This window comes from Oncorhynchus keta, chromosome 23 (assembly GCF_023373465.1).
Source record: "Oncorhynchus keta strain PuntledgeMale-10-30-2019 chromosome 23, Oket_V2, whole genome shotgun sequence".
Classification (NCBI taxonomy): Eukaryota; Metazoa; Chordata; class Actinopteri; order Salmoniformes; family Salmonidae; genus Oncorhynchus; species Oncorhynchus keta.
In genome coordinates, this window is record NC_068443.1 from 47,606,994 (window position 1) to 47,634,397 (window position 27,404).

General features: G+C 41.5%; 1 protein-coding gene across 2 annotated transcripts in view; it reads right to left on the reverse strand.

Moving 5' to 3' along the window:
• Positions 1–492: 492 nt before the first annotated feature.
• Positions 493–27,404, reverse strand: part of dnaaf11 (dynein axonemal assembly factor 11) — a 55,180-nt gene continuing 28,268 nt past the window's right edge. For both annotated transcript variants that reach the window (XM_052477342.1, XM_035800594.2), the window contains exons 8-12: positions 27,267–27,332; positions 27,078–27,147; positions 24,167–24,262; positions 20,073–20,152; positions 493–3,006 (exon numbers count right to left, since the gene is read on the reverse strand). In XM_052477342.1, the coding sequence (XP_052333302.1) occupies positions 2,853–3,006; positions 20,073–20,152; positions 24,167–24,262; positions 27,078–27,147; positions 27,267–27,332 (466 nt within the window). In that variant the 3' untranslated portion in view covers positions 493–2,852. The remainder of the gene's footprint in view (positions 3,007–20,072; positions 20,153–24,166; positions 24,263–27,077; positions 27,148–27,266; positions 27,333–27,404) is intronic.

The following is a 27,404-nucleotide window of genomic DNA, read 5'->3' on the forward strand; positions in this document are numbered from 1 at the left end:
TTGTAAATGTAACGTGTGCGCTGGAAGTCGAGAAGCAAGTTCAGGCAGTGAAGAATTGAATAAATGAACAAAACATCATATGAAACACGAACAACCCACAGACACGAAACATCTGCAGAAGGAACCAAAGGGAGTGACATATAGGGATGGTAATCAGGCAGGTGATGGAGTTCAGGTGAGTCTGATGAGGCGCTGGTGCGCATAACGATGGTGACAGGTGTGTGTAATAATGAGCAGCCTGGTGACCTAGAGCGCCAGAGAGGGAGTGTACGTGACACTTAAGGATAGGAAGAATAGAGCTACCATGTATCACACTTGTATTTAATGAGAATGACCGACCTATAACTCATATTTATTTCTATATCGTATCAGACTCGCTTTTGATAAGAATGAGAGATCTATAACTCATATTTCTATCTGAATTATGTCAGGTTGCGCAAAACATAATTCAGCTTTAATTGAAAAGTACAAAAATGGATGTACCAATTGAAGTAAAAGAAAAGAGGGACTTTATTGGGGTTACAGAGGAACAAAATAAATCCCCCGAAAATCTTGATTTACTTTGGACAGCATTCACTGTGAAGAAAAATGTGCTTTTGTAGGCAACTGAGGGATGGATCACATGAAACAATACTATAGTGCAGTGCACTCGGAAAAGTATTCCAACCCCTTGACTTGTTCCACATTTTGTTACGTTACAGCCTTATTCTAAAATTGATTCAATTGTTTCCCCCCCTCATCAATCTACACACAATACCCCATTATGACAAAGCAAAAACAGGTTTCTATACATTTTTACTCAGTACTTTGTAGATGCAGCTTTGGCAGCAATTACAGCTGCCAAAGGTGTGACACTATAAGTTTGGCACACCTGTATTTGGGGAGTTTCTCCCATTCTTCTCTGCAGATCCTCTCAAGCTCTGCCAGGTTGGATGGAGAGCGTTAATGCACAGCTATTTCCAGGTGTCTCCAGAGATGATCGATCAGGTTGAAGTCTGGGCACTGGCTGGGCCACTCAAGGACATTCGGAGACTTGTCCCGAAGCGACTCCTGCATTGTCTTGGCTGTGTGCTTAGGGTTGTTGTACTGCTGGAAGGTGAACATTCGCCCCAGTCTGAGGTCCTGAATACTATGGAGCAGGTTTTATTCAAGGATCTCTCTGTACTTTGCTCCATTCATCTTTCCCTCGATCCTGACTAGTCTCCCATTCCCTGCCGCTGAAAAACATCCTCACAGCATGATGCTGCCATGCTTGGAATTCAATCTTGATTTCGTCAAAACCAGAGAAGCTTGTTTCTCATGGTCTGAGAGTCCTTTAGGTGCCTTTTGGCTAACTCTAAGCAGGCTGTCATGTGCATTTTAGTTGCTTCCGTCTAACCACTACCAAAAAGGCCTGATTGGTGGAGTGCTGCAGAGATGGGAGAATCTTCCAGAAGGACAACACCTCCCTGACCAAGGCCCTTATCCTTCGATTGCTCAGTTTTGGCCAGTTTGGCCAGTCTTGGTGGTTCCAATCTTCTTCCATTAAAGAATGATGGAGGCCACTGTGTTCTTGGGGACCTTCAATGCTGCAGATTTTTTTTGGTACCCTTCTCCAGATCTGTGCCTCGACACAATCCTATCTTGGAGCTCTACGGACAATTCCTATGACCTCATGGCTTGGTTTTTGCTCTGACATAAACTGTCAACGGTGGGACCTTTATATAGACAGGTGTGTGCCTTTCCCAAATAGAGTCCAATCAATTGAATTTACCACAGGTGGACTTAAATCAAGTTGTAGAAACAAGGATGATCAATAGATACAGGATGCACCTGATCTCAATTTCGAGTCTCATAGCAAAGGGCTTGAATACTTATGTAAATAAGGTATTTCTGTTTTTTTTTTTTATGGGGCATTGAGTGCAGATTGATGAGTTTTTAGAATTAGGCTTACATTTTTTTTTTTTTATGTGAAAAGTGAATTGGTCTGAATACTTTTCCGAATGCACTGTGTACTACTATGGTATAAATAATATAGTATTTACTATAGTGTTTTTGCTGACTTTACTGTAGTTTTCTATAGTATTTCCAGTTAACTATAGTATAAATACTGTAGTAAAAGAAAACTGTAGTATATACTATAGTAATTAATGTCATGTTTTTGCAGATTGTAGTATACTGTAGTATTTACTGTAGTGTTTTTGTTTTATCTTTAACATACTGTAGAAGTAGAGGCTTTCTCCTTTAGAAAACCTACTGGAGAAATAACAAAAACACATTTTTGATAACATGTAACCTGGACTCTGAACAGCACTTCTGCTCTTTTCTACAATCTGCCTGGAACACAATACTTGGTGTGTAGGTTTCTTACTCATGGGTGGCACAAATTGCGATATGGGGGACGGGAATGGGCAGGGTATATACAAACTAAATAATGTAGTATTTACTATAGTGTTTTTTTGTATGCAGATAATACAGTAGTATTTAATAAAGTATTCTACAGTATACTACACTATTCTACAGTAAGTACTACAAATAAATGGAGAGATACTACAGTGTGTACTAAACTATATTATTTTTTTATGTGGGGAACATCACCAATGTAAACAGGAAAGGATATAACTCAGTTCAAATAAAAATGGACCACAGAGTAACTAAACACACGTTCAGGAGGGTTTCTATGACCATCATAACAATACACAATGATATACTGACATCTATGAGCATCTCTCACTTGCACAACATTCAAAAAGATCTGCTGGATAGACAAATCTTGCATTTAATGTATTAAATATATTTTTTTACATTGATGTCAGATGATATGAAGATTTGTGTGTTCACAAATTTGTCAGACCGATTTGAGATATTCACTCTCACATCAAAGGGGGAACGTCTGGGTCGTCCACAAAGTTATCATAAAAGATGGTCTGCTCTCCAGCCCTGTTCTCTCGTGGGACAATGTTGGCCAAGTCGACCCCTGAGTGTTTACTGGGATTCACCTCCAACCTCTGCCGGTTGTTACCTTTCCTATAATGGGAACAAATACCAAGTTAACCAAGCCATATGGAAAGGATTTATACAAATTGTATGTCACTTATATGATTATGGCTGGCTTCCTTAAAATAAATATTTCCTTCCTTCCAAATGAGTACATCAAATACTTTCATTATACTGCTGCTCTTGACTGGTACCAGGGAACCAAATGTAATAATCAGGGAAAGTGCTAAATAATGCATGTGTGTTATTTATAAAGTATGCACAGTTTATAATACTACACATAATGCATATTACAAACACAAAGAGTACATTACACACACAGAAATACTCCACGGCAGGACACACATCACTTTATGGACAGCAGATAGCCTCAAGTTATTTGTATTTATTAAGGATCTCCATAGGGTCCACCAACATTAAGGCAGTTATATAAAATTACAAATATTACATTTCATAACACACTAAGTTGTGTTTTCCCTGAGGCCACTACCCTACTACCACACAAAATCCATGTGTACATGTGTGTGTGTTTACATGTGCATTTGCCTTTTTTTTTTTACACCTTTATTTTACTAGCCAAGTCAGCTAAGAACAAATTCTTATTTTCAATGACGGCCTAGTGGGTTTAGTGCCTTGTTCAGGGGCAGAACAACAGATTTGTACCATGTCAGCTCGGGGATTCGAACTTGCAACCTTTCGGTTACTAGTCAAACGCTCTAACCACTAAGGCTACCCTGCAGGGACTGTCTCTTCACAGTCCCTGCTGTTCCATAAGTTGTATTATTATTTTTGTATCTTTTTTTTGTTGCATCAGTTACCTGATGTGGAATAGAGTTCCATGTTGTCATGGCTCTATGTAGTACTATGCGCCTCCCATAGTCTGTTCTGGACTTGGGGACTGTGAAGAGACCTCTGATGGTATTTTCAATGGGGTGGATATGCATGGGTGCTAGTAGTTTAAAAACAGACAGCTCGGTGCATTCAGCATGTCACTACTTCTTACAAAAACAAGTGGTGATGAATTCAATCTCTCCTCTACTTTGAGCCATGAGAGATTGACATGCATACATTTAAGGGGCCACCCCTACTGCCCTGCAATGTTCTGAGCAAATTGTTATTTTTCTTGATCCTTCTTTGTGGCACCTGACCAAATGACTGGACAGTAGTCCAAGTGCGACAAAACTAGGGCCTGTAAGACCTGCCTTGTTGATAATGTTGCTCAGAAGGCAGAGGACGGCTTTATTATGGACAGACTTTTCCCCATCTTAGCGACTACTGCCTCAACATGTTTTGACCATGACAGTTTTACAATCCAGGGTTACTCCAAGCAGTTTAGTCACCACAACTTGCTCTATTTCCACATTATTCATTACAATATTTGGTTGAGGTTCAGGGTTTAGTGAATGATTTGTCCCAAAAACAATGCATTTAGTTTTTAAAATATTTAGTACTAATTTATTCCTTGCCACCCATTCTGGAACTAACTGCAGCTCTTTGTTAAGTGTTGCAGTAATGTCACTCACTGTAGTAACTGACATGTATAGTGTTGAGTCATCCTCATACATAGACACACTGGCTTTACACAAAGCTAGTGCCATGACATTAATAAAGATTACTTTTTTCAAAGGGCCTAGACAGCTGCTCTGGGGAATTCCTGATTCTACCTGGAATTTGTTGGAGAGGCTTCCATTAAAGTACACCCTCTGTGTTCTGTTAGACAGGTAACTCTTGTCATGATGTGCCCCGGGGGAGGAGCATATGCACAGTTTTATGGTTTTTACGACGGGTCATACATACCTGGTAGAAACTTCCATGCAGTTTTGAGGGAGAGAGTCTACCAGAACAAAGAGCTTCTCTTAGTTCAAAACTCCTAATCCCATTTTGGGAGAACTAAACAATATTTCAACTTTTGAGAATGTGTGAATGGTCCGTGGACACTTAAGTGACAGTCATGTTGAGTGTGTTTCATTTGGTGACTTCATGAAAGACAGGAATAACACATAACTGTATCTCTTCAAGTGTAAATTTCCCAGCTGTCAGGTTTACATGTAAATATTGTGAAACGTACGTGATTAAATATGAAACTGCTTGTGAAAAGATGCCATGTGATGTTAACCTTCTAAATGAGAGTATGGATTTTCAAATAAAGATGACCTAGTCAGTGGCCACGCCCATGTGAGCATAGACATTACTTTGGGGTCATGTAACCCCCTTTTTTTACTCCAGAGTATAAAACCACCCGCTACAAAATGTACATTTCATGCCAAAGAGACCCATGGTAAGCCAGACATCTCGAATGGTTAAGAAGTCAGAGAATGACGGGACAGGAGTCCCCACATTGGAATGGCAACAATTCTATAGGCCACTGGGATCATACAGCTGTAGTTTTGGCTACATGGCTGGAAATGGTTAAACTCTGAGACTAATCGATCACTACAGAATAAGAGCAAATTCTAGACGACACAAATTACTAGTCTGCAGCAAGAAATGACGTAAACCTAGAACAAGAATACCAACAACTGTCGAAGCATCTATTCTATTAGAACATTTCCGAATGGTACTCTGAAGTACAACCACGAAAGACATTGTGACTTCTGGGAAAGTTAACCAGAGACTCTGATGAAATCTACAGGAAGACCGAGGATTCCAACAGAGAAGACAACAACGACAAACGGGCGTAAATATATAAATTGCAATTATTCTCGAATGAGCGGTCATTCATGTGCAAAGGATTAGCAATTCAATTAATATAATTATAGACTATGTGTAGTGAATCCATTTAGTCTTTCCCGCTCTTTCTCAGTCCCCCACCCCTTTCTTTTGTCTACCAAACCGTCATATCGGCTTAGACCACTAGGGACTTTTCTATCATTGTTAGTAACCAACATCTACTGTTTGTTTTATGAATTTCTGTGATTATTTAGTTAGTTAGTTAGGAAATAAATAATTAAGCCAATTTGTATATTGTAGATTCATTATGGAAACTAGGGTTCGTGCAGATAACCAATAATTTTATGACGTTTGGAATGAGACTAATGAGGTAACACATGAAGAATTCGTTAATAGATCAGCAAGGGCATTGAAGATGAAACGTGGCTGGGTCTTTCAGCATGACAATGATCCCAAACACACCGCCCGGGCAACGAAGGAGTGGCTTTGTAAGAGGCGTTTCAAGGTCCTGGAGTGACCTAGCCAGTCTCCAGATACCAACCCCATAGAAAATCTTTGGAGGGAGTTGAAAGTCCGTGTTGCCCAGCAACAGCCCCAAAACATCACTGCTCTAGAGGAGATCTGCATGGAGGAATGGGCCAAAATACCAGCAACAGTGTCTGAAAACCTTGTGAAGACTTACAGAAAACGTTTGACCTCTGTCATTGCCAACAAAGGGTATATAACAAAGTATTGAGATAAACTTTTGTTATTGACCAAATACTTATTTTCCACCATAATTTGCAAATAAATTCATAAAAAATCCTACAATGTGATTTTCTGTATTTTTTTTCTAATTTTGTCTGTCATAATTGAAGTGTACCTATGATGAAAATTACAGGGCTCTCTCATCTTTTTAAGTGGGAGAACTTGCACAATTGGTGGCTGACTAAATACTTTTTTGCCCCACTGTATATACTGTACTCTATATCATCTACTGCATCTGGCCTATGCCGCACAGCCATCGCTCATCCATATATTTATATGTACATATTCTTATTCCTCTACACGTGGTAGGGAAGTGTTGGATGAGAGCGAGAGGGAAAAGGATACAAGGTAGTGATCGGAGACTTGGAGGGAGTTGCAATGAGGTTAGTGGAAGAACAGCATCTAGTGTTGTGAAACTGTTAGATTACTTGTTAGATATTACTGCAGGGTCGGAACTAGAAGCACAAGCATTTCGCTACACTCGCATTAACATCTGCTAACCATGTGTATGTGACCAATAACATTTGATCTGATTCACTGTGGTGCATGTACTTTCTTCTAAAACCAGCAGTAGAAATCTTTTAGCCTGGAATCCAACATCTGCCCTCATCCTCTCCCCATTTACACTTAATATTCATTTACCCCCCCCGCATATATCAAATTAAATGCCAAGGCAGGCAGCATTTTGATTGGCCAGCTCAATACCGTGATAACAATGCAGACAGGACTTGACCTTTTCCCCCTCTGACAAAATTAAGCTGCTTTAAAGAAAGCCCCACCACATTCACTTACAACACATAATTGACCAATGTAGCAAGGGGGTGGCAGTTAGGGTGGACAATGCCAGTGGGACGCAGAGGAATGAAGGGGGACAGATTTACCAGGAAGAGCGAGGCAATTATAATTTAATCTCGCTGTGCAGCCGATGACATAAACGCCCCGGTGCTACGGTGGAGGAGGGGCCCCGTCACCACTTCATTACACCTTGCATTTCACAACTCAATTAATTGGCAGGCGAATGAAGCCAGTGGATAACAAAACGGGACCATGAGTTTCTAATTGCCTCTGCGCTCTCTGATATGAATGGCTGGTTTGTGGGTGCAGGAAAAGCACCAGGGTCACAATGTCGCTTAGGGTGAAGAAGGAATATGTGTCTTGAATGAGGACTTCGGAAGGTATCAATCTCTGCTTCGGTGACTGGCCGGCAAAATTGCATTGTCATCCAAATGGGGCTTGGTAATAGCATCACAAAGTTCTGGTTAGCCTCAGTAGCTGCCAGGAATCTATACCGAATTGGATTTGAAGTAGATGTGGTTGCATGTGGGCCTGTTTGCGTGCTCTCAATCTCTTAAAATAATCGAATCAAATTACGTCTAGATAAAATAAGCCGAGAACAGAGAAGATCAAATGGAGTTACACCTGCATAAAAAAGGTGGTTGCTCTTCCTCACTTTTAGTTTTCCTTAACTGACAGTTTACTTATTGGAAGAGTGTGAGCTAATCCGCGGTAAATTAATTATGAGGGATCAAGGCAAGATTAATGACACCTGTGAGCCTGGTCTAAATTTAGCCAACACTTGTCTTCGTTAACGCACAGGTAAACCCAGATGTCAGCCCTTTCCTGTGGGAGACGGATGGCGCCATTAGTTGAGAGTGGTCTAATAATGCACTCCTAGTTAGGGAGAGTTCAAAATGGCTTCCTGTAATGGGCTGTGTAATAGGTAAACGCCGACACTCATATAATGAGCAAGTCTGAAGAATCGTCAACAGTGGAATACGGCCACTGCTGTTTACCCCTATAATCAGAATGAGGAAGTATTGTAATGGTATGATGTCCGCTGACTAAGACTAATGGTTTGAGAAATGCACGCTATTGGCAAAGAAATTAGATTCAACTTTCAACTGCTTGGGTCGTGATGTATGGGGTTAGGAGTTAGAGGGAAAGTAAACACTGTGAAAGAAACCAATCAAATGCACAGCACTTCAAGGTACAACAAATGATGAAAATGTATGCACTCACTACTGTAGTCGCTCTGGATAAGAGACTAACATTTCAAATGTAAGCTCTGGGGTCACGTTTCAATAAATGACCTCTATATTTCTTTACCTCTATAATTCTAAATGGCCAACTGATCAAAATGGTATCTTCTTACAAGTACCTAAGCATCTGGTTAGATGAAATGCTCAATTTTAAACAACACTGTGAAAATTTGACTAAGAAACTGAAGTTGAAATTTGACTTCTATTTTTAGGAACAAATCTTATATTTCTATGTCAGTTAGGATCTTGTGCAAGGGGCATTTTGATCCGTATTGGATGCTGTGTATCACAGAGCACTTAGGTTCATAACTAATGCAAGACCACTCACCCATCACTGTGCACTATACAACATGGTGAAGTGGCCCTCCTTTCATACTAGAAGACTTAAAGGGTGGGTAAGCATAAAGGTAACATATGGATTTGCATAAGAATCCACATCAAAAGTCACAATGCAAAGTTACATCTCACTTTTACATTTTTCTAGTTATTACATGAAACTGATCAGAATTCGGAAGAATGCCAAAGTCATGCTGGAAAAACATTTGTGGGGGTGTGATGTAATATGGTGGACCTAGCAAGCCAGCCTATTCCCTATAATGTAAAACTCCAACAGAAATAACTTAAAATGTATAACTTGAACTTATGACTACTGGTTTCAATACAATATTCAGCCAACAAGCAAATAATTTATGAATGTATTGTTACAAATCAGCTTGCAAGGTTGCTAGCCAACTAGCCTGCTAACGTTAGCTTCAGTCCTTGCTTGCAACACTCACTGCCGAGGAAAACGCTACCTGCCTGAATGCATAGTGCCAACTGTAAAGTCTGGTGGAGGAGGAATAATGGTCTGAGGCTGTTTTTCATGGTTCGGGCTAGGCCCCTTAGTTCAAGTGAAGAGAAATCTGTACTCTACAGCATACAATGACATTCTACAAGATTCTGTGCTTCCAACTTCGTGGCAACAGTTTGGGGAAGGACCTTTACCTGTTTCAAAATGATAATGCCCCCGTGCTAAAAAGCGGAGCATGTAGTGTATAAAGTAGAGAGAGCGGAGACTCACCGATTGACGGCTGAGTTAGCTACCAAAGTCAAAGAAGAGACTTTAGAGGGAGAGGCCAATTCACTGGCAGAGGGAGTCAGATAATCCAATACCAATATAGTGAGGTAAATCCACATTGAATTTACCAGGTTTATCTCCATCACTGCTGACACTTGTGATGTACCAGCAGGTCGGTAGGAAATAAAAGGTTGCAGGCATGACATTCACGCTCGACACATCACCTGATTTCAGTCGGAGTGTCATTCTGAATTCTGCCTTCCACTTGTTATTCTAAGCCATCAAAGTCTTCTGGGCTGGAATAAGCACTGCATACAGTAGACATGCGCACAATCTAATACTCCAAACCACACACTTCAACCGGAAAAAAACGGTCCCACTTCAAAGCTAGAGTCTTGTTTTTGGGCCACAAATGAGTCGTAACCCTGTCCTTGTGGGTATTACTGCACTAGCGACAAACGACCGAAAACTACGGCAACATTCACTCACTCGTACGACTACCACTAACAAACACACAAAGCTTTTTGCACTAATTTATATGGTTTCTCATTTGTGGATGTACATAGTAGCTCACCAGCGCCCACACGTGGTTTGGAATGTAATTACATGCTAGCATGGCTACTAGCGAATTTTCAACATATAAAGAAAATGTATTTCAGAAGAACAGGATATGAATTGAGCTACTGTACGTTACCTGGCGATGCTCCATGCCATAGGCTGTAAGTTTGTTCATTTAACAGACACAATATGATCATAAGTCCTGTGCCATTATTTTATATTATATGATTTTATAGTAAGAAGAATATAATTAAACTTGGCTAAATCAAATGGAAAGCATATTTTTCCCATTCTGGAGCAAGTGCGCATATGAAGTGGCTATGCTGAGCGTTAAAAGTGATCATTTGAAACAGGTACTATAGTTATTTGGCAACTTTAGTTGTGAATGATACAAACCTTAGAAATCAAATACAGTATGGGCTGCATGATGCGACTATAGGCTATTGATTTGAAAAGGTTGCGAAAAAAAGCTTCAGGCTGCACACTCTGTTCACCCTTCAAATGATCATATTTTCACCCATCAGACTATTCTCAATTTAATCTCGTCTGTACTAATATGTACAATTTGTTTCGATTTAGAATGGCACATTATCAAAGGGGCAGGGGAAAAAATAATATGCAATCTGTATGCACTCGAATAGGAAGCGAATGGAGGCCTCTTACCCGCCTGTTTGTTTTTCACTAAGTAGGCTACTCCAGTTATTTCACCCCACACGTCAACCGCTGTTAAAAGAGCATGCAGCTGCTTGCTGAGCGACAGGTGATATTCCACACAAACTCTGTATGCCACGGGCTCTCCAATCCCATTCCCATTCCTGAAGCTACCCAGTGCTTCATTTGGGAAACCAAGTCAAATCTATTCAGGAACATTGATAGTAACATGTACATATTTAACAAAACTGTTGACAGCCCAGCACTGTGGTGAGATACTGTAGCTAAAGGTAATGTGTCAGCTTATTAATTCTGAAAATATAAAATTCCCTATTACTAGGCTATTCAAAATCAAAAAACAAAGTCACTGTAATTGTAGACTACCTCTGTAAGCCGCCCTGCACAATCAATGAAGCAACAGCATCACCTAGGCCTATACTTTCTCTCCCAGACTCATGGATAGAACGTTTGGAACGTAGCATAAGGTAACCCGTCCATCTAGTATGCATAATAATACAGTCCACACTCAAAGGCGATTACTATAAATTGTTTAACTTTGGAGTATACTGTAGGCTATACCAATTATCTTAATCATTCTATATTTTCTTAAAATGTTATTCTGCCATGCATAAAATGTGGTAGGCTATGTATTGTATAATGACACAATCATTATTTTAAACAAATTACTTTTTTGGGGGGCTAATATATACAGTAGGCCTATTCATAAGCTATAATATGCATGAGTGTTTTTTAAATTAATCATCACCTTAGAAAACACTGTCCATTTCTTTGTGTCAGGCTTTGAAAATACATGTTTTCCACTCAGTTTCAACCTGTTGTTTAACTTCTTTCTTCAATTTGATCAATCACAATGAGGTGAGTTTTAAAAGCACATACTGTTTTGATTAGAATGTTTGATTGCATTTGCATTGATGTCAGAGTGGTTAGAAGGACAATAGAGCCCTGAAAACCAGGCCATTAGCGACCTGACGATCATTATCGAGTTGGGTGATACCAACGCATATCCAGTGCATAAGAGAATATTACTTGTGAGTCAATGGTCTTGCGGAATTTTACTGCGGTTAGGGCTGTTACGGTGACCATATTACCGACACACCTGTGGTCACGAGTCATGATGGCAGTCAATTAGGGTTCTCCAAGCTCTGATGCTGCTGATGGTCATTAGCAGCCTACCAAACTTGCTCACTGCCTGCTACTCAGCACTTTATTGTCCCTCTAATCACTCTGACATCAAATGTAAATGTAATGGAATATCTAATCAAACACTTCATATGAGCTCATGTTGTGCAATATTTCTATAGGCTATGTATTTGCGTGAGAAAACAAGAGTGATGGCCTCTATTAAAAATAAGAGGTTCCCACCAGATTTCTATAGGCTAGGCCTACTTGATTTATTTCTCAACTTTTCTAATATTAAGCACATTGCTTTTCTTTACAACAGGAGTATAGTCTACCTGGCTGGCATGAAAATGAACCAAGGGAAAAGCGTCCTCCATTTGCTATTTAGGTGCATAGACGACATGTCTTTTTCCCCCCTGTCCCTGTTGAGACAGGTGCATGATAATGGTGCACTCTAAATCAAAACACATTTCACACATTTATTATTTACTATATGTAAAGGAAAGATTAAATCAAGAATAATCTGATGATCAAACATTATCAACGGCTCAGGCAAGAGACGTAACATTACCGGTCGAAAGTTTTAGAACACCTACTCATTCAAGGGTTTTTCATTATTTTTTACTATGTTCTACTTTGTAGAATAATAATGAAGACATCAAAACTATGAAATACCACATATGGAATCATGTAGTAACCAAAAAAGTGTTAAACAAATCAAAGTATATTTTCCATTTGAGACTCTTCAAATAGCCACCCTTTGCCTTGATGACAGCTTTGCACACTCTTGGCATTCTCTCAACCAGCTTCACCTGGAATGCTGAGCATTTGTTGGTTGCTTTTCCTTCACTTTGCGGTCCGACTCATCCCAAACTATCTCAATTGGGTTTAGGTTGGGTGATTGTGGAGGCCAGGTCATCTGATGCAGCACTGCATCACACTCCTTTTTTGGTCAAATACCCCTTACACAGCCTGGAGCTGTGTCCTGTTGAAAATCAAATGACAGTCCCACTAAGCCCAAACCAGATGGGATGGTGTATTGCTGCAGAATGCTGTGGTAGCCATGCTGGTTAAGTGTGCCTTGAATTCTAAATAAATCACAGACAATGTCACCAGCAAAGCACCCCAACACTTCCTCCTCCATTTTTTAAGGTTGGGAAATACACATGCCGAGATCATCCGTTCACCCACAAAGACACAGATGTTGGAACCAACATTTTTAAATTTGGACTCCAGACCAAAGGACATATTTCCACAGGTCTAATGTCCATTGCTCATGTTTCTTGGCCCAAGCAAGTCTCTTCTTCTTATTGGTGTCCTTTAGTAGTGGTTTCTTTGCAGCAATCGACCATGAAGGTCTGACTCAACAGTTTCCTCTGAACAGTTGATGTTGAGATGTGTCTGTTACTTGAAATCTGTGAAGCATTTATCTGGGCTGCAATTTCTGAGGGTGGTAACTCTAATGAACTTCTCCTCCGCAGCAGAGGTAACTGGGTCTTCTTTTCCTGTGGCCGTCCCCACGAGAGCCAGTTTCATCATAGCGCTTGATGGTTTCTGCGACTGCACTTGAAGAGACATTCAAAGTTCTTGAAATGCTCCATATTGACGTAATGATGGACTGTCGTTTCTTTTTGCTTATTTGAGCTGTTCTTGCCATAATATAGACTTGGTATTTTACTAAATAGGCTATCTTCTGTACCCCCCCTTTTTTTAAGTTAGTACATGATTCCATATGTGTTATGTCATAGTTTTGATGTCTTCACTGTTATTCTACAATGTAGAAAATAGTACAAATGAAGAAAAACCCTTGAATGAGTTGGTGTTTTAAAACTTTTGACCGGTACTGTATGTGGCAGGGTCTACAGACAATCACGGATTACAAAAGGAAAACCAGCCACTTCGGAAACCGACGTCTTGCTTCCGGACAAGCTAAACACTGCTTTGAGAGGCTTGATAAGGATCTAGCACCTCCACCTTGCCTGACACCCACTTCAATTTGCCTACTGCCCCAATAGATCCACAGACGATGCAATCGCCATCGCACTGCCCTATCCTATCTGGACAAGAGGAATACCTATGTAAGAATGCTGTTCATTGACTACAGCTCAGCATGTAACACCATAGTACCCTCCAAACTCATCATTAAGCTTGGGCCCTGGGTCTTAACCCCGCCCTGTGCAACTGGGTCCTGGACTTCCTGATGGGCCGCCCCCAGGTGGTGATGGTAGGAAACAACACCTACACTTCGCTGATCCTCAACAAAGGGGCCCCACAAGAGTGCGTGCTAAGCCCCCTCATGTACTCCCTTGTTCACCCACGACTGCGTAGCCACGCATGCCTTCAACTCAATCATCAATTTTGCAGACAACACAACAGTAGTAGGCATGATTACCAACAATGACGAGACAGCCTACAGGGAGGTGAGGGCCCTGGAAGAGTGGTGGTGTAGTGGTGCCAGGTAAATAATCTCTCACTCAACGTCAACAAAAGAAAGGAGCTGATTGTGGACTTCAGGAAACAGCAGAGGGAGCACGCCCCTATCCACATCGACGGGACCGCAGTGGAGAAGGTGAAAAGCTTGAAGTTCCTCGGCGTGCGCATCACTGACGATCTGAAACGGTCCACCCACTCAGCGCCTCTTCAATCAAAGGGGGCTGAAGAAATTTGCCTTGGCCCCTAAAACCCTCACAAACTTTTACAGATGCACAATTGAGAGTATCCTGTCGGGCTGTTTCACAGCCTGGTATGGCAACTGCACCGGCCATCAGACTGGTCTGCCCAGCCCATCACCGCAGGCAAACTACCTGCCCTCCAGGTTACCTATAGCACCCGATGTCACAGGAAGGGCAAAAAGATAATCAAGGACATCAACCACCCGAGCCACTGCCTGTTCACCCCACTATATTCCAGAAGGCAAGGTCAGTAAAGGTGCATCAAAGCGGGGACCGAGAGACTGAAAACCAGCTTCTACTGTATCTCAAGGCGATCAGACTGTTAAATTGCCATGACGAGGCGGCTTCCACCCAGTTACACAACCCTGCACCCTAGAGGCTGCTGTCCTATAAACATAGACTTGGAATCACTGGCTACTTTAATAATGGAACACTAGTCACTTTAATAATGTTTACATACTGCTTTACTCATCTCATATGTATATACTGTTTCTTTTCTACTGTATTTTAGTCAATACCACTGCGACACTGCTCAATCTAATATTTATATATTTCTTAACTCCATTCTTTTCCTTTTGTGTGTATTGTTGTGAATTGTTATATACTACTGCACCGTTGGCGCTAGGAACACAAGCATTTCACTACACCCGCAATAACATCTGGGAAATATGCGTATGTGACCAATAAAATTATGTTTGATGTTTGTTGTAATAGGTAACCAGACCGTGACTACAAATAATTTACTAAGTCTTTGACCACACTGTGTTGTTACTTCGGTGAGTAAAAACTCATGCTTCCGAACCTTCAAGCACGGGTACATATTTGTGTACAAGGCAGTGCTTGGACTACTCCCCACGTAACTTTGCTCCCAACTACTGCAACAACATCACAATCCGACAGCCGCCGCTCTCAGTCAGTGCTCTCATTCACAGTTCCTTGGGCAAAAGGACTACAATGGGGAAATAATCCTTCTCCTAACAATGCTCCTGGGTCTTGGAACAAACTTGAGTAAATACTTCAAACTGGAGGATAGGGTGTCGCTGTCTGACTTTAAAGCTGTTACAGAAGAACATGTCATTGTATCCTTGTGCTATGTGTTACACGCTGACTACTTTCTGCTGACATCTTTCCAGGTTCCCCTCCGAAAAAAAGAGGTTTCTAACATCAAGGGTATTTTCTTGGTTAAATAAAGTTGAAATAAAACAATCATAATTAATGTAATTGACTGCAGTGACATGGTTAAACAACTCAAGTGAGTGCTAAATTGAAAGTATGTATTTTTGGGTGGACATTTACTATTTTTCTCTAAATTCATACACAATCAAACTTGTGTTTTGATGGAAACTGCTGTTCATTGCTTTTTACGGTAACATCCTCACATACCTACCTTTTCCATTGCTGACTATTACCTTTAATGTGAATTAGAATCTTGCCTTGCCCTGCTTAGTGAAACCAAAGCTATTGCAACACAATCATGGCCCTCAGTTCCTCTCGCGCTGACTGCCTCCTTGGCTGCCTCAACCTCAGTGTGGGTCAAATGTCAGATATAATCAGGTCCAAATGGGGCAATAACTCAGTGCCAAACAGCACTCATTCACCTATCACCCTGCAATGTTAGTGCCTAAGTCACTTACACATTCAACAAAATGTTCATTTAAACGCATGGAATTAGCCCGCACTCCCGTGGCTTCTGATGGGACCAGCTGAAGGACAAGGACTGGGGAACCAGTTGTAAAATGGAAATGTGGCATTTAGCCAGTTAAAGAGGCAGCACACCTCAAGGCAAGGTGAGGAAGCCAAACTAGTCGTCGACTGCAGATCAGCCAAGGACACTTGAAGTTTTTGGTTTCAACCAATTATGTATATAAACCCTGAATTCTTGATGCTATGTATTGGCCATTGTGAGGCTTTAAAGGCACTGGTCGGCCATACATGACATGTATTTAAGTATTTTTGTTGTTGTAGTGGGGACAGTAGGAGGTTAAAAAGGTTTGGCATGGGCCCTGAAATCCTCAAAAAGTTCTACAGCTGTACCATTGAGAGCATCTTGACTGGCTGCATCACTGCTTGGTATGGCAGTAGAACCGCCCTCAATCATATGGCGCTACAGAGGCTGGTGCGGACAGCCCAGTTCATCACTGGGGCCGAGCTCCCTGCTTATCCAGGACCTCTATATCAGGCGGTGTGAAGGGAAGGCCCGGAAAATCGTTAAAAACTCCAGCCACCCAAGCCATAGACTGTTCTCTCTACTTCCACACGACAAGCGGAACTGGTGCATCAAGTCTGACACCAACATTCTCCTGAACAGCTTCTATCCACAAGCCATAAGATTGCTAAATAGCTAACAAAATGGCTACACAAACTATCTGAGTTGACCTTTGTATTTTATTCACAAGGGGCCTACACACTCACACACACAGACACACCAACACACACACAAACACTCACTTCATAATTAGCTGATAACGCACATAATATGCACATACATTTATATACTTACTTTACACACATCCACATACATACCTACTTCTATCCCTCCAGTATCCCTGCACATTGTAAATATGCTACTGGAACTGACTGACCCCGTATATAGTATTCTTATTTACTTTCTCGTGTTCTTCTTATTTCTTATTTTAATTTCTCGTGTTTTTGTTCTACCTTACATTTGTTTTTGTATTCAATTATTGATTACTGCATTGTTGGGTTTAGAGCAAGAAAGGCTGTAAAGAAAAATGAATTTCACACTACACACTACTGCACTGGCCTGGATAAGCATTCATCATAGTTGCTGGAACCGTGCTGGGTTCAAATACTGTCTTAAATCCTTTCAAAGACTTTTGCTACTCTGATGTAGCTTATCTGTTACAATGGAACCATTAGAAAAGTCCAAGAAGTGCAAACACCGCCCAAACACTTTCAAACATTTCAAATAGTATTTGTACCCAGGTCTGGACAGCTCCTGTGTCAGTTTTCCAAACCGGCATCCAAACTTCAACCCTTTTGGAGTTGAGAAATAAAACTGTCCTTGGACCAGAGCTTAGGGGCAATTTCGAACCACTCTGTATAAAGTGTATAAAGTATAAAGCTTATGACTGGCTAACCTGGTCAAGGTAACCTGTGCCTGTAGGAAATGCATTAATATGAAGCCCAGGGCTCTGTTAAAAAAGTACTGCACTATATAGGGAATATCGTGCCATTTGGAAAGTAATGTGGTGCCATTTGGTTGGCGCACCCCCTTGGGTTGTGCCGTGGCGGAGATCTTTGTGGGCTATACTCGGCCTTCTCAGGATGGTAAGTTGGTGGTTGAAGATATCCCTCTAGTGGTGTGGGGGCTGTGCTTTGACAAAGTGGGTGGGGTTATATCCTTCCTGTTTGGCCCTGTCCGGGGGTGTCCTCGGATGGGGCCACAGTGTCTTGGCCATGTTCTGTTATAATCTCCACCCGGCACAGCCAGAAGAGGACTGGCCACCCCACATAGCCTGGTTCCTCTCTAGGTTTCTTCCTAGGTTTTGGCCTTTCTAGGGAGTTTTTCCTAGCCACCGTGCTTCTACACCTGCATTGCTTGCTGTTTGGGGTTTTAGGCTGGGTTTCTGTACAGCACTTTGAGATATCAGCTGATGTACAAAGGGCTATATAAATACATTTGATTTGATTTGATTTCATCTTAACAGTGCCTCAGGCGAAGCTTTGTGGGTGTTTAATATACAGCTAGCTTGCATCAACAAGGGGGACAATGGCACCTTATTCCTTATATAAATACTTTGGACCAGAATCCAATGGGCTCTGGTCAAAAGTAGTGCACCATAAAGAGAATAGGATGCCATTTAGGACACAGTAAATGTGGAAGATTGAGAACCATAACACTAGCAGACGTGTGCATTCTAAATGCGGGGTGAAGACAGTGGTCATGAAAAGTATGCTTACTTTTAGCATAGCATTGCTGGATTGTTTGGTGCTTATTCAATACCAGAGTAGTGGGAATTTGAGTCAATGCTTTGGCAAGGTCAGTCTTTACATCAGCTACTTCACATCCAATGGATGGACCCTGTAAATTCTTCCCCTTATGGGATTTTTTGCTCTCACTTTGCAGTATTTGCACAAAAAGCCGCCTAGACTTACTAATCAGAAAATTCTATTTTAATACATATGCCATTTAACAGACACTTTTATACAAAGCAACCTAACAGTAGCAGGTGGCAAGCCCCATGCTCTACCAACTGAGCTACACAGGACCATAGTGTACACTGTTACAAGTTTAAACAATGGTATTTATTAATTACCCTGGCATAATGCAGTGGTGGGCCGTCAGGGCCAGCAAGGCCTTCTCTGCTGGCCTAAACATCATCAGAATATATATATATTTTTAAATATATTTTCCCAAAAAAATGTATTAAATTATTCCCCAGAGTAAGAGTTATACTCTTCATTCCATAGCTTTCCTCTTGGTTGCACTGCTTCCAGCCCCAGGTTGAGATTTGGAGGGCTGGTCTTTATGTTAGATTTTTTATCCAATCATATTCAGCCATCATGTGTTGCCAGGGGTCTAAAATCTGCCCTCAGGCCTTCAGAATCAACAGTGCGGACGCTTGTAGCTTAAAGTGAATGGAAATGAAAATTGAGTGTCAACCAATCAGCTTTAGAGTTGGCTATTGTACGCCTGCTGGCTGGCTCCAGTGTTACACAGGAGCCAGCTAGCAGGCGTAGTGCGTGCACGTCTTTTGATTGGATTACCAATATTGAGAGGCAGGTCCTATATGGGCAGGTATATGCAAACCTCAGAACTAGGAAACTGAATTTGATAAACTAATTAATTTGCGTACTACTAAGCTCTTTTTTCAACCCACAATGGCGGAAGGAGGAGAAGATATCGATTTGGTCGAGGATATAATTATAACGCCATTCTCAAGACAAACTTTTCAAGAAAAGTTAGACATTGTCAGGAGAGGTCGCCCGACGCCGACGCTACAAAGCCTGTCACAGGCGGGAAAGGGGTTCGTTCGCCACTTTCAAAGTTCCAACTACGAGCGCTATCAATGGCTCACAGGCTCCGAGAAGCACTGCAAACTGTACTGCCGGGAATGCCTATTATTTGCAAGTGATAGATTTGGTGTTTGGAGCCACACTGGCTTTGCAAACTTGAGTTGTCTAACCAAGGCAGCAATGAGACACGGCTGGGCACTTACAAGCAATGGTGCTTTTGAAAACTTTTGGGGACACCCGAGTGGATCTACAGCTCAAAGAACAAGCGTGCAGGGCAATGGGAGCTGCACAATGAAAAGGTATTGTACTCTTCCCCTGCAATTCTATGAATAAAAATGTCAATTTCAAGGTGACGCAACGCCTGGTTTTATACTACGTTTCTGTCTAAATGTATAGTGTCTAGAGCCATGGCATCATAATGATGGTCATAAGAGGTGGATTAATTTGGGTGGGACTGTGTAGGACCTCACTGAAGGCCCAGCCCCCAGGCCCACGGCACGCCACTGGCATAATGTCACCTTTAAAGGGTAAGATCTGACGTTAAAACAAAGGAAGATCATCTAAATAAATGGGAGCGTTTACCTTGTCTTCTCTTCAGGTGTGTTGCTGCTTTGAGAAACTTTGGGAGGATGAGGGGTTGCCATTTTGATTTCACCCTGAGCCTACAAAAAGATGTATTTCCATCAGAACATATCATAGACGCAGAAATCGTGGTTGACTTCTGCAAATAAGGGCAGAGTTTCCCAAAAACATTAAGACCCTCTTCAGCGTTAAGGTCATTGTTCGTTCATTGCTTGAAATTATTTTAGTGCTAAAGATGATCTTTTGGATACTCTTTGGGATACTCACCTCATAAGATCAATCATAGAATCATTCAAAAAAAATCTTCCTTAAAAAGGTCCTCATGTAGCTGTCTGAACTGCTTCAGATGGACAAATTCATTCAATTTCAGTGAATTCTGTGGACAATTCCACAAGCAAAGTGCAAAACAGCTAAAGGCTGATTTACCCAACTCTGTCGAGATCAAAAGTATCTCTAGAGTTAACTGAGATTGTGTCTGATCGCTAGTATCTCTGTAGGTTACCAGAGAAGTGAGGTACGCTGGTAGTTTACACAAGAGGGCTTTGGACAAAAAGAATGCAATGCATCGATCTGCGAGACTTGTGATGTGTGCTGAACCCATCACCCGTAATGAAGCATAATGCATTATGATATACAGCATCCAGTGGCTTCAATACAATGGCAGCTGCATTCATAAATTATATCACCACAGTCTAGAATCAGAATAAATGGCGACAATGATTTGTGTCGGGATTTCTTATAAGCTTGCGGTTTAGTGTCCACTCCTTGAAAGCGGCAGTTCTCGCCTTTAGCTCAGCGCAGATGTTGCCTGTAATACATGGCTTCTGGTTGGAATATGTACAGCACCGGTTTATTCAACAAATCGAAATATACTATAGATTTGAGATTCTTCAAATTAGCCACCCTTTGCCTTGACAGCTTTGCACACTCTTGGCATTTCAATTAACTAAGGTGTGCCTTGTTAAATGTTAATTTGTAGAATGTATTGCCTTCATAATGCATTTGAGCCAATCAGTTGTGTTGTGACAAGGTAGGTCTTGAGCAGAACCTTCTAGATTGTGCATCATCTGTTGTTAAGAACGACACACACTACCCTTCTGTCATGCCGATGCAAAGAAACACCAGCTAGATGTACAGTGCATTCGGAAAGTATTCAGACCCTTTGACCTTTTCCACATTTTGTTACGTTACAGCCTTATTCTAAAATGGATTAAAACGTTTTTCCCACTCATCAATCTACAAACAATACCCAATAGTTACAAAGCAAAAACAGTTAAAAATAATAATAATAATCAAAAATCAACTGAAATCACATTTATATAAAGTATTTAGACGCTTTACTCAGTACCTACTTGAAGCACCTTTGGCAGCGAACTCAGCCTCAAGTCTTCTTGGGTATGATGCTACAAGCTTCGCACACCTGTATTTGGGGAGTTTTTCCCAATTCTTCTCTGCAGATCCTCTCAAGGTCTGTCAGGTTGGACGGGGAGCGTTGCTGCGCAGATATTTTGAGATCTCTCCAGAGATGTTCGATCGGGCTCAAGTCCGAGCTCTGGTTGGGCCACTCAAGGACATTCAGAGACTTGTCCCCGAAGCCACTCCTGTGTTGCCTTGGATGTGTGCTTAGGGTCATTGTCCTGTTGGAACGTGAACCTTCACCCCAGTCTGAGGTCCTGAGCACCCTGGAGCAAGTTTTCATCAAGAATCTTTCTGTACTTTGCTCGGTTCATCTTTCAAACCTGACGAGTCTCCCAGTCCCTGCCGCTGAAAAACATCCCTAAAGTATGATGCTGCCACCACCATGCTTCACCATAGGGATGGTGCCAGGTTTCTTCCAGACGTGACACTTACCATTCAGGCCAAAGAGTTCAATCTTGGTTTTATCAGACCAAGAGAATCTTGTTTTCTCATGGTCTGATAGTCCTTTAGGTGCGGCTGTCATGTGCATTTTACTGGGGAGTGGCTTCCGTCTCTACACTCTACCATAAAGGGCTGATTGGTGGAGTTCTGCAGAGATGGTTGTCCTTTATGAAGGTTCTCCCATCTCCACAGAGGAGCTCTGGAGGTCTGTCAGAGTGCCCATCGGGTTCTTGGTCACCTCCCTGACCAAGGCCCTTCTCCTCGAATTGCTCAACTAGTAAGAGTCTTGTTGGTTCCAAACTTATTCCTTTTAAGAATGATAGAGGCCACCGTGTTCTTGGGGACCTTCAATGCTGCAGACATTTTTTTGGTACCCTTCCCCAGATCTGTGCTTCGACAAAATCCTATCTTACGGACAATTCCTTCTACGGACAATTCCTTCGACCTCATAGCTTGATTTTTGCTCTGACATGCACTGCCAACTGTGGGACTTTATATAGACAGGTGTGTGCCTTTCCAAATCATGTCCAATCAATTGAATTTACCGCAGTTGGACTCCAAGTTGTAGAAACATCTCAAGGATGATCAATGGAAACAGGGATGCACCTGAGATCAATTTCGAGTCTCATAGCAAAAGGGTCTGAAGGTATTTCTGTTTTTTTATTTTTAAAACATTTGCAAAAAAAATCTAAAAACCTGTTTTCACTTTGTCATTATGAGGGGAAAACAATTATGTAATCCACATTAGAATAAGGCTGTGGAAAAAGTCAAGGGGTCTGAATACTTTCCAAATGTACATGATAGTTGGAAAATTCACTCAAATGTATTTTTATTTTACCTTTATTTAACTAGGCAAGTCAGTTAAGAACAAATTATTATTTTCAATGGAACAGTGGGTTAACTGCCTATTCAGGGGCAGAACGACAGATTTGTCAGCTCTGTGGTTTGAACTTGCAACCTTCCGGTTACTAGTCCAACTCTCTAACCACTACCCTGCCGCTACCCGGAAGCTGGTGTATGTTTCAAACTAACCACGACACACGAGGGTGATGGATGTCTATCAGTGAAGGGTATCTATCTTTGTATCAATATGCCCTCTCATTTAACTCCTGCACATATTCATGCATAAAACATGAATTGAAGTATAAGGAATTTAAAAATCTCCATGTGGATGCATTGGGTTCAAATTGAGGTTAATGCCACTTCACATTTGAGGTGTAAGTGATTAAAATGCTGGGTTAATAATACACATGCTGTTTCCAAAGAGATTACTTCATCAGTGTACTGTATCTCTTAAATATATTATAGTATCATGCACACATACGAGGAATACAGAACCTACTTTTGGCATTGTGAGGACCAGAATAAGTTTGACTACATACTTTAGGCATTGTGAGGAGCAGGATAGGTGTGACGACATTTATTTATTTTTTACCCTTATTTTACCAGGTAAATTGACTGAGAACACATTCTCATTTAAAGCAACGACATGGGGAATAGCTACAGGGGAGAGGAGGGGGAAGGAATGAGCCAATTGTAAACTGGGGATGATTAGGTGGCCATGATGGTTTGGGGGCCAGATTGGAAATGTAGCCAGGACACCAGGGTTAACACCCCTACTATTACAATGAGTGTCATGGGATCTTTAGTGACCACAGAGAGTCAGGACACCGGGGTTAACACCCCTACTCTTACAATGAGTGTCATGGGATCTTTAGTGACCACAGAGAGTCAGGACACCGGGGTTAACACCCCTACTATTACAATGAGTGTCATGGGATCTTTAGTGACCACAGAGTCAGGACACCGGGGTTAACACCCCTTACAATGAGTGTCATGGGATCTTTAGTGACCAGTCAGGACACTCGTTTAATGTCCCATCCGAAAGACAGCACCCTACTGTACATACCTTTAGCTTTGTGAGGACCAGGATAGGTTTTACTATATACCCTTGGCATTGTGAGGACCAGGATAGGTTTTACTACATACCCTTGGCATTGTGAGGACCAGGATAGGTTTTACTACATACCCTTGGCATTGTGAGGACCAGGACAGGTTTTACTACATACCCTTGGCATTGTGAGGACCAGGATAGGTTTTACTACATACCCATGGCATTGTGAGGACCAGGATAGGTTTTACTACATACCCTTGGCATTGTGAGGACCAGGATAGGTTTTACTACATACCCTTGGCATTGTGAGGACCAGGATAGGTTTTACTACATACAGTACCTTTGGCATTGTGAGGACTAAGTGGCCGGTGATTTGGGACCTCTTCGCTGTCGAGCTGTCAGGCCTCACTTCTGCGGGCAGCACCAGCTGAAAAATCTGTGGTGTAAATTATTCACAAGTTTAATTACTAAGATTAATGCCCTGTTCCAACACCGACAAAGTTACAGTATGTCAAATGACTTTAATCATTAGTGGGGCTTTTTATAGACAAGAGTTACGGGAAGAGTTGGAAAAGTTTGCTGAATATCTCACTGTGCAACACTTGAATTCATCAATCACTCCTAATTCCACCAAAATTAGACCACATAGAAAAAAACGTCTAACTTAAAACTAGAGTCCCTGTAACAGACAGAGAGTAACAGGTCGTCGAAATGTAAAGTGGACTTGATATACACACCCCGAATGACTCTTCAGATACATTTCCTCCGATCCCTAAATTAGTTAATTTTAATAACAGATTTTAAAGGCCTCCGTCATTCCGTGATGTGATGTGTCATCGGATAAATCCCCTGGGGTCCAATCAGACCAACAATACTTGGCATAAAACATTGATCCATAAATAGGCTAACAGCTTGAAGTGCACCTGAGCTGGAGAGCAAGAACCCCAAACTCAGGAAAACTGCCAACATTTCATCACCCTCATTTGTAATCCTCCAAGATTAAAAAAAAAAATCTAATAACAAAAACAAAATTACAGTCCTGGAATGTATTGATCACCAAACAGCTGTTAAATCAGGCTTAAAGTTCACTCTGGCCTGGTTGCGTGAGATTGTCTGACTGCACCTCTCAACCATGACCATGACCGGACACAAAGATAAACATTCACTCCCTGTGACGGCACACTAGATGTCAGTCCGATGTATGGCAAAAATGGCAGTTCGCTAACTAACGTTGGATGGATGATGTTTCTAAAAACGTAAAAGTTAACATAGGCAGAAAATGACCTCACGCTGAGGTGCCACAACTTACTTTCCTCTTAAAGGTGCACTACTTAATCTCTATTTCCGCCCACAGTGAGGCACGTAAAACTTAACATAGGCAGAAAATGACCTCACGCTGAGGTGCCATAACTATTTCCGCCCACAGTGAGGCACGTAAAACGTAAAAAGGAGGGTACTTTGTGGCTAATGTAACGGCCGCTGAGTTACACTGTGGCTGTTTCAGTGGTCGGTTCCCACAATATTCAAATAACTCAGTGGCATTTACATTTGCCAAAGCCGACCCATTTTGTTTTTACAATCAGACTCTTTAGGACCTCACTGCACCTTTAAACGTTTGCAGTGCTCTAACAAGAGACTATCAGATACTGGGTCATACAAAATGAGTGCCTTTTGCATCCCTTTTAATATTTTAAGTAGAAATTGTACACCAATATTGAATATTAAAAGCCTGTTTATATTCAATCAAGTGCCCTGTAATATAGGGACTTCATGGACAATTCAATAAATCTGTTGTTTTATATGAATAATGGTTTGATAAAGTGCCAAAATGTAGCATTTTGACATGTCCGTCCACGCACCCTCTATGACTTCTAGGAAGACTTTAACCCACTTAATCCCAACATTTCTCCAAGTTTCAACATGTGCTCTCTGATAGAATGTTAATGATTATGAACTTAAAGATGTGCTCTTTCTGATAGAATGTTAATTAGATGAAATCAAAGATTTTTGGGGTGGAACGACCCTACTGACCATAGTTGAACAAATGTTTGGAGATCCAATATCTTCCCGAACGCATTGATTTGCGGTTCCTTTCATCATTTTAGTGGCATGTTTAACATTTTGATGAATTAACTAATCACGCATTTGTGTTTTAGTGTGATTGTGTCGTACAAGCATGAGGTAACGAGAGACCAGAATGACACTGGAGGGACTTCACACGTGTTTTTACACTTCTAGAATTAAGAGAGTGAGGGGAAAAAAAGCCTGTTGCATCTCACAAATGGTACCGCCTGCGAAAAATACTGCCAGGCTGCCATAACTCAGAGTGTAATCGCAGCACTGGAACGGCTGCCTGCAGTTTGCCTGGCGACTTTCCCACTGTTACCCAATGCAGCGTGTAGGAGGACGAGCTGTTGGAATCGTCGGCGCCCAGCAACACTCTTTGTAAAAAGTGCGAATTCATTCTACCCTGCATATTTCCGTGTGCTTCCACTAAAAGAGCATGCGTTGTTATGCCACATATGTAAACATATGACATGAAGATGCGCAAAGCAACACAGTCTGTGGAACGGCAAATGAAGAACAACAGCCTATGTTATAGCAGCAAAGAAAATAAAAGGGGAATAGCCTTGACATGCACAGATTGGTGAGGAAGAACGGAGCGGTTTAGAAAGTATTTAGGTCAATTGAACTACGATACTAAATCCTTATCTGTGACATACATTTGTCATTTGAAAAGTGCATCAATAGTCATGTTAGATGGGCCGCAGGTCGATATCCCCCAGTTCACCTCTTCACCATTCATCCCTCTCAACAGTCTCCCCATCTCAAATCCTGTCAATAGGCCCTGTCACTTGATTTACGCAAGCCACAGTGCTTGCTGGGTTCGCCTCTCACTCCGTTGAAAGACAACGGCTTGCCCTGCAACAAAGTCATTCTAGCACGAGTCGTGTGAATGTGCCGTACGCCTTGTACAACAATGGAGTAGGAAAGGACAGCAGAATTCCATTCTCCTAAAAACACATCTTCACGATAAACAGAAGTTAGCTAGCTGATTTATATATATGCCATTTAGCAGACGCTTTTATCCAAAGCGACTTACAGTCATGTGTGCATACATTCTACGTATGGGTGGTCCCGGGAATCGAACCCACTACCCTGGCGTTACAAGCGCCATGCTCTACCAACTGTGCTACAGTTTACAACTCAAGACTTTGCAACATACAACATCCAACATGTGAGGGGAGTACCTTTCCTTTGACGGTCACTCGGACGTACGTTGGTTGAACATCGACATCCATCAGGGAAGTGTCCATATGCCTGCACACAAAACCGTGGGAAAAGGACTTCCATTTTGACACGGGGGGGATACTGTATATAAGGTAAGTCTATTTGGACATGAACATTGGTCATGTTTTGTGTCAAACAATTATACCAACCTGTAGACTTCCAGATCCAAGACGATGGTGTTATTGTCCCCGTCTTCTGTGAGATTGAAATCCAGCCTACGGATCATATTATTATTATTAGATAGACCATTGATGTATTACTTACCAAAGTGACTCGTGTGGGCCAAG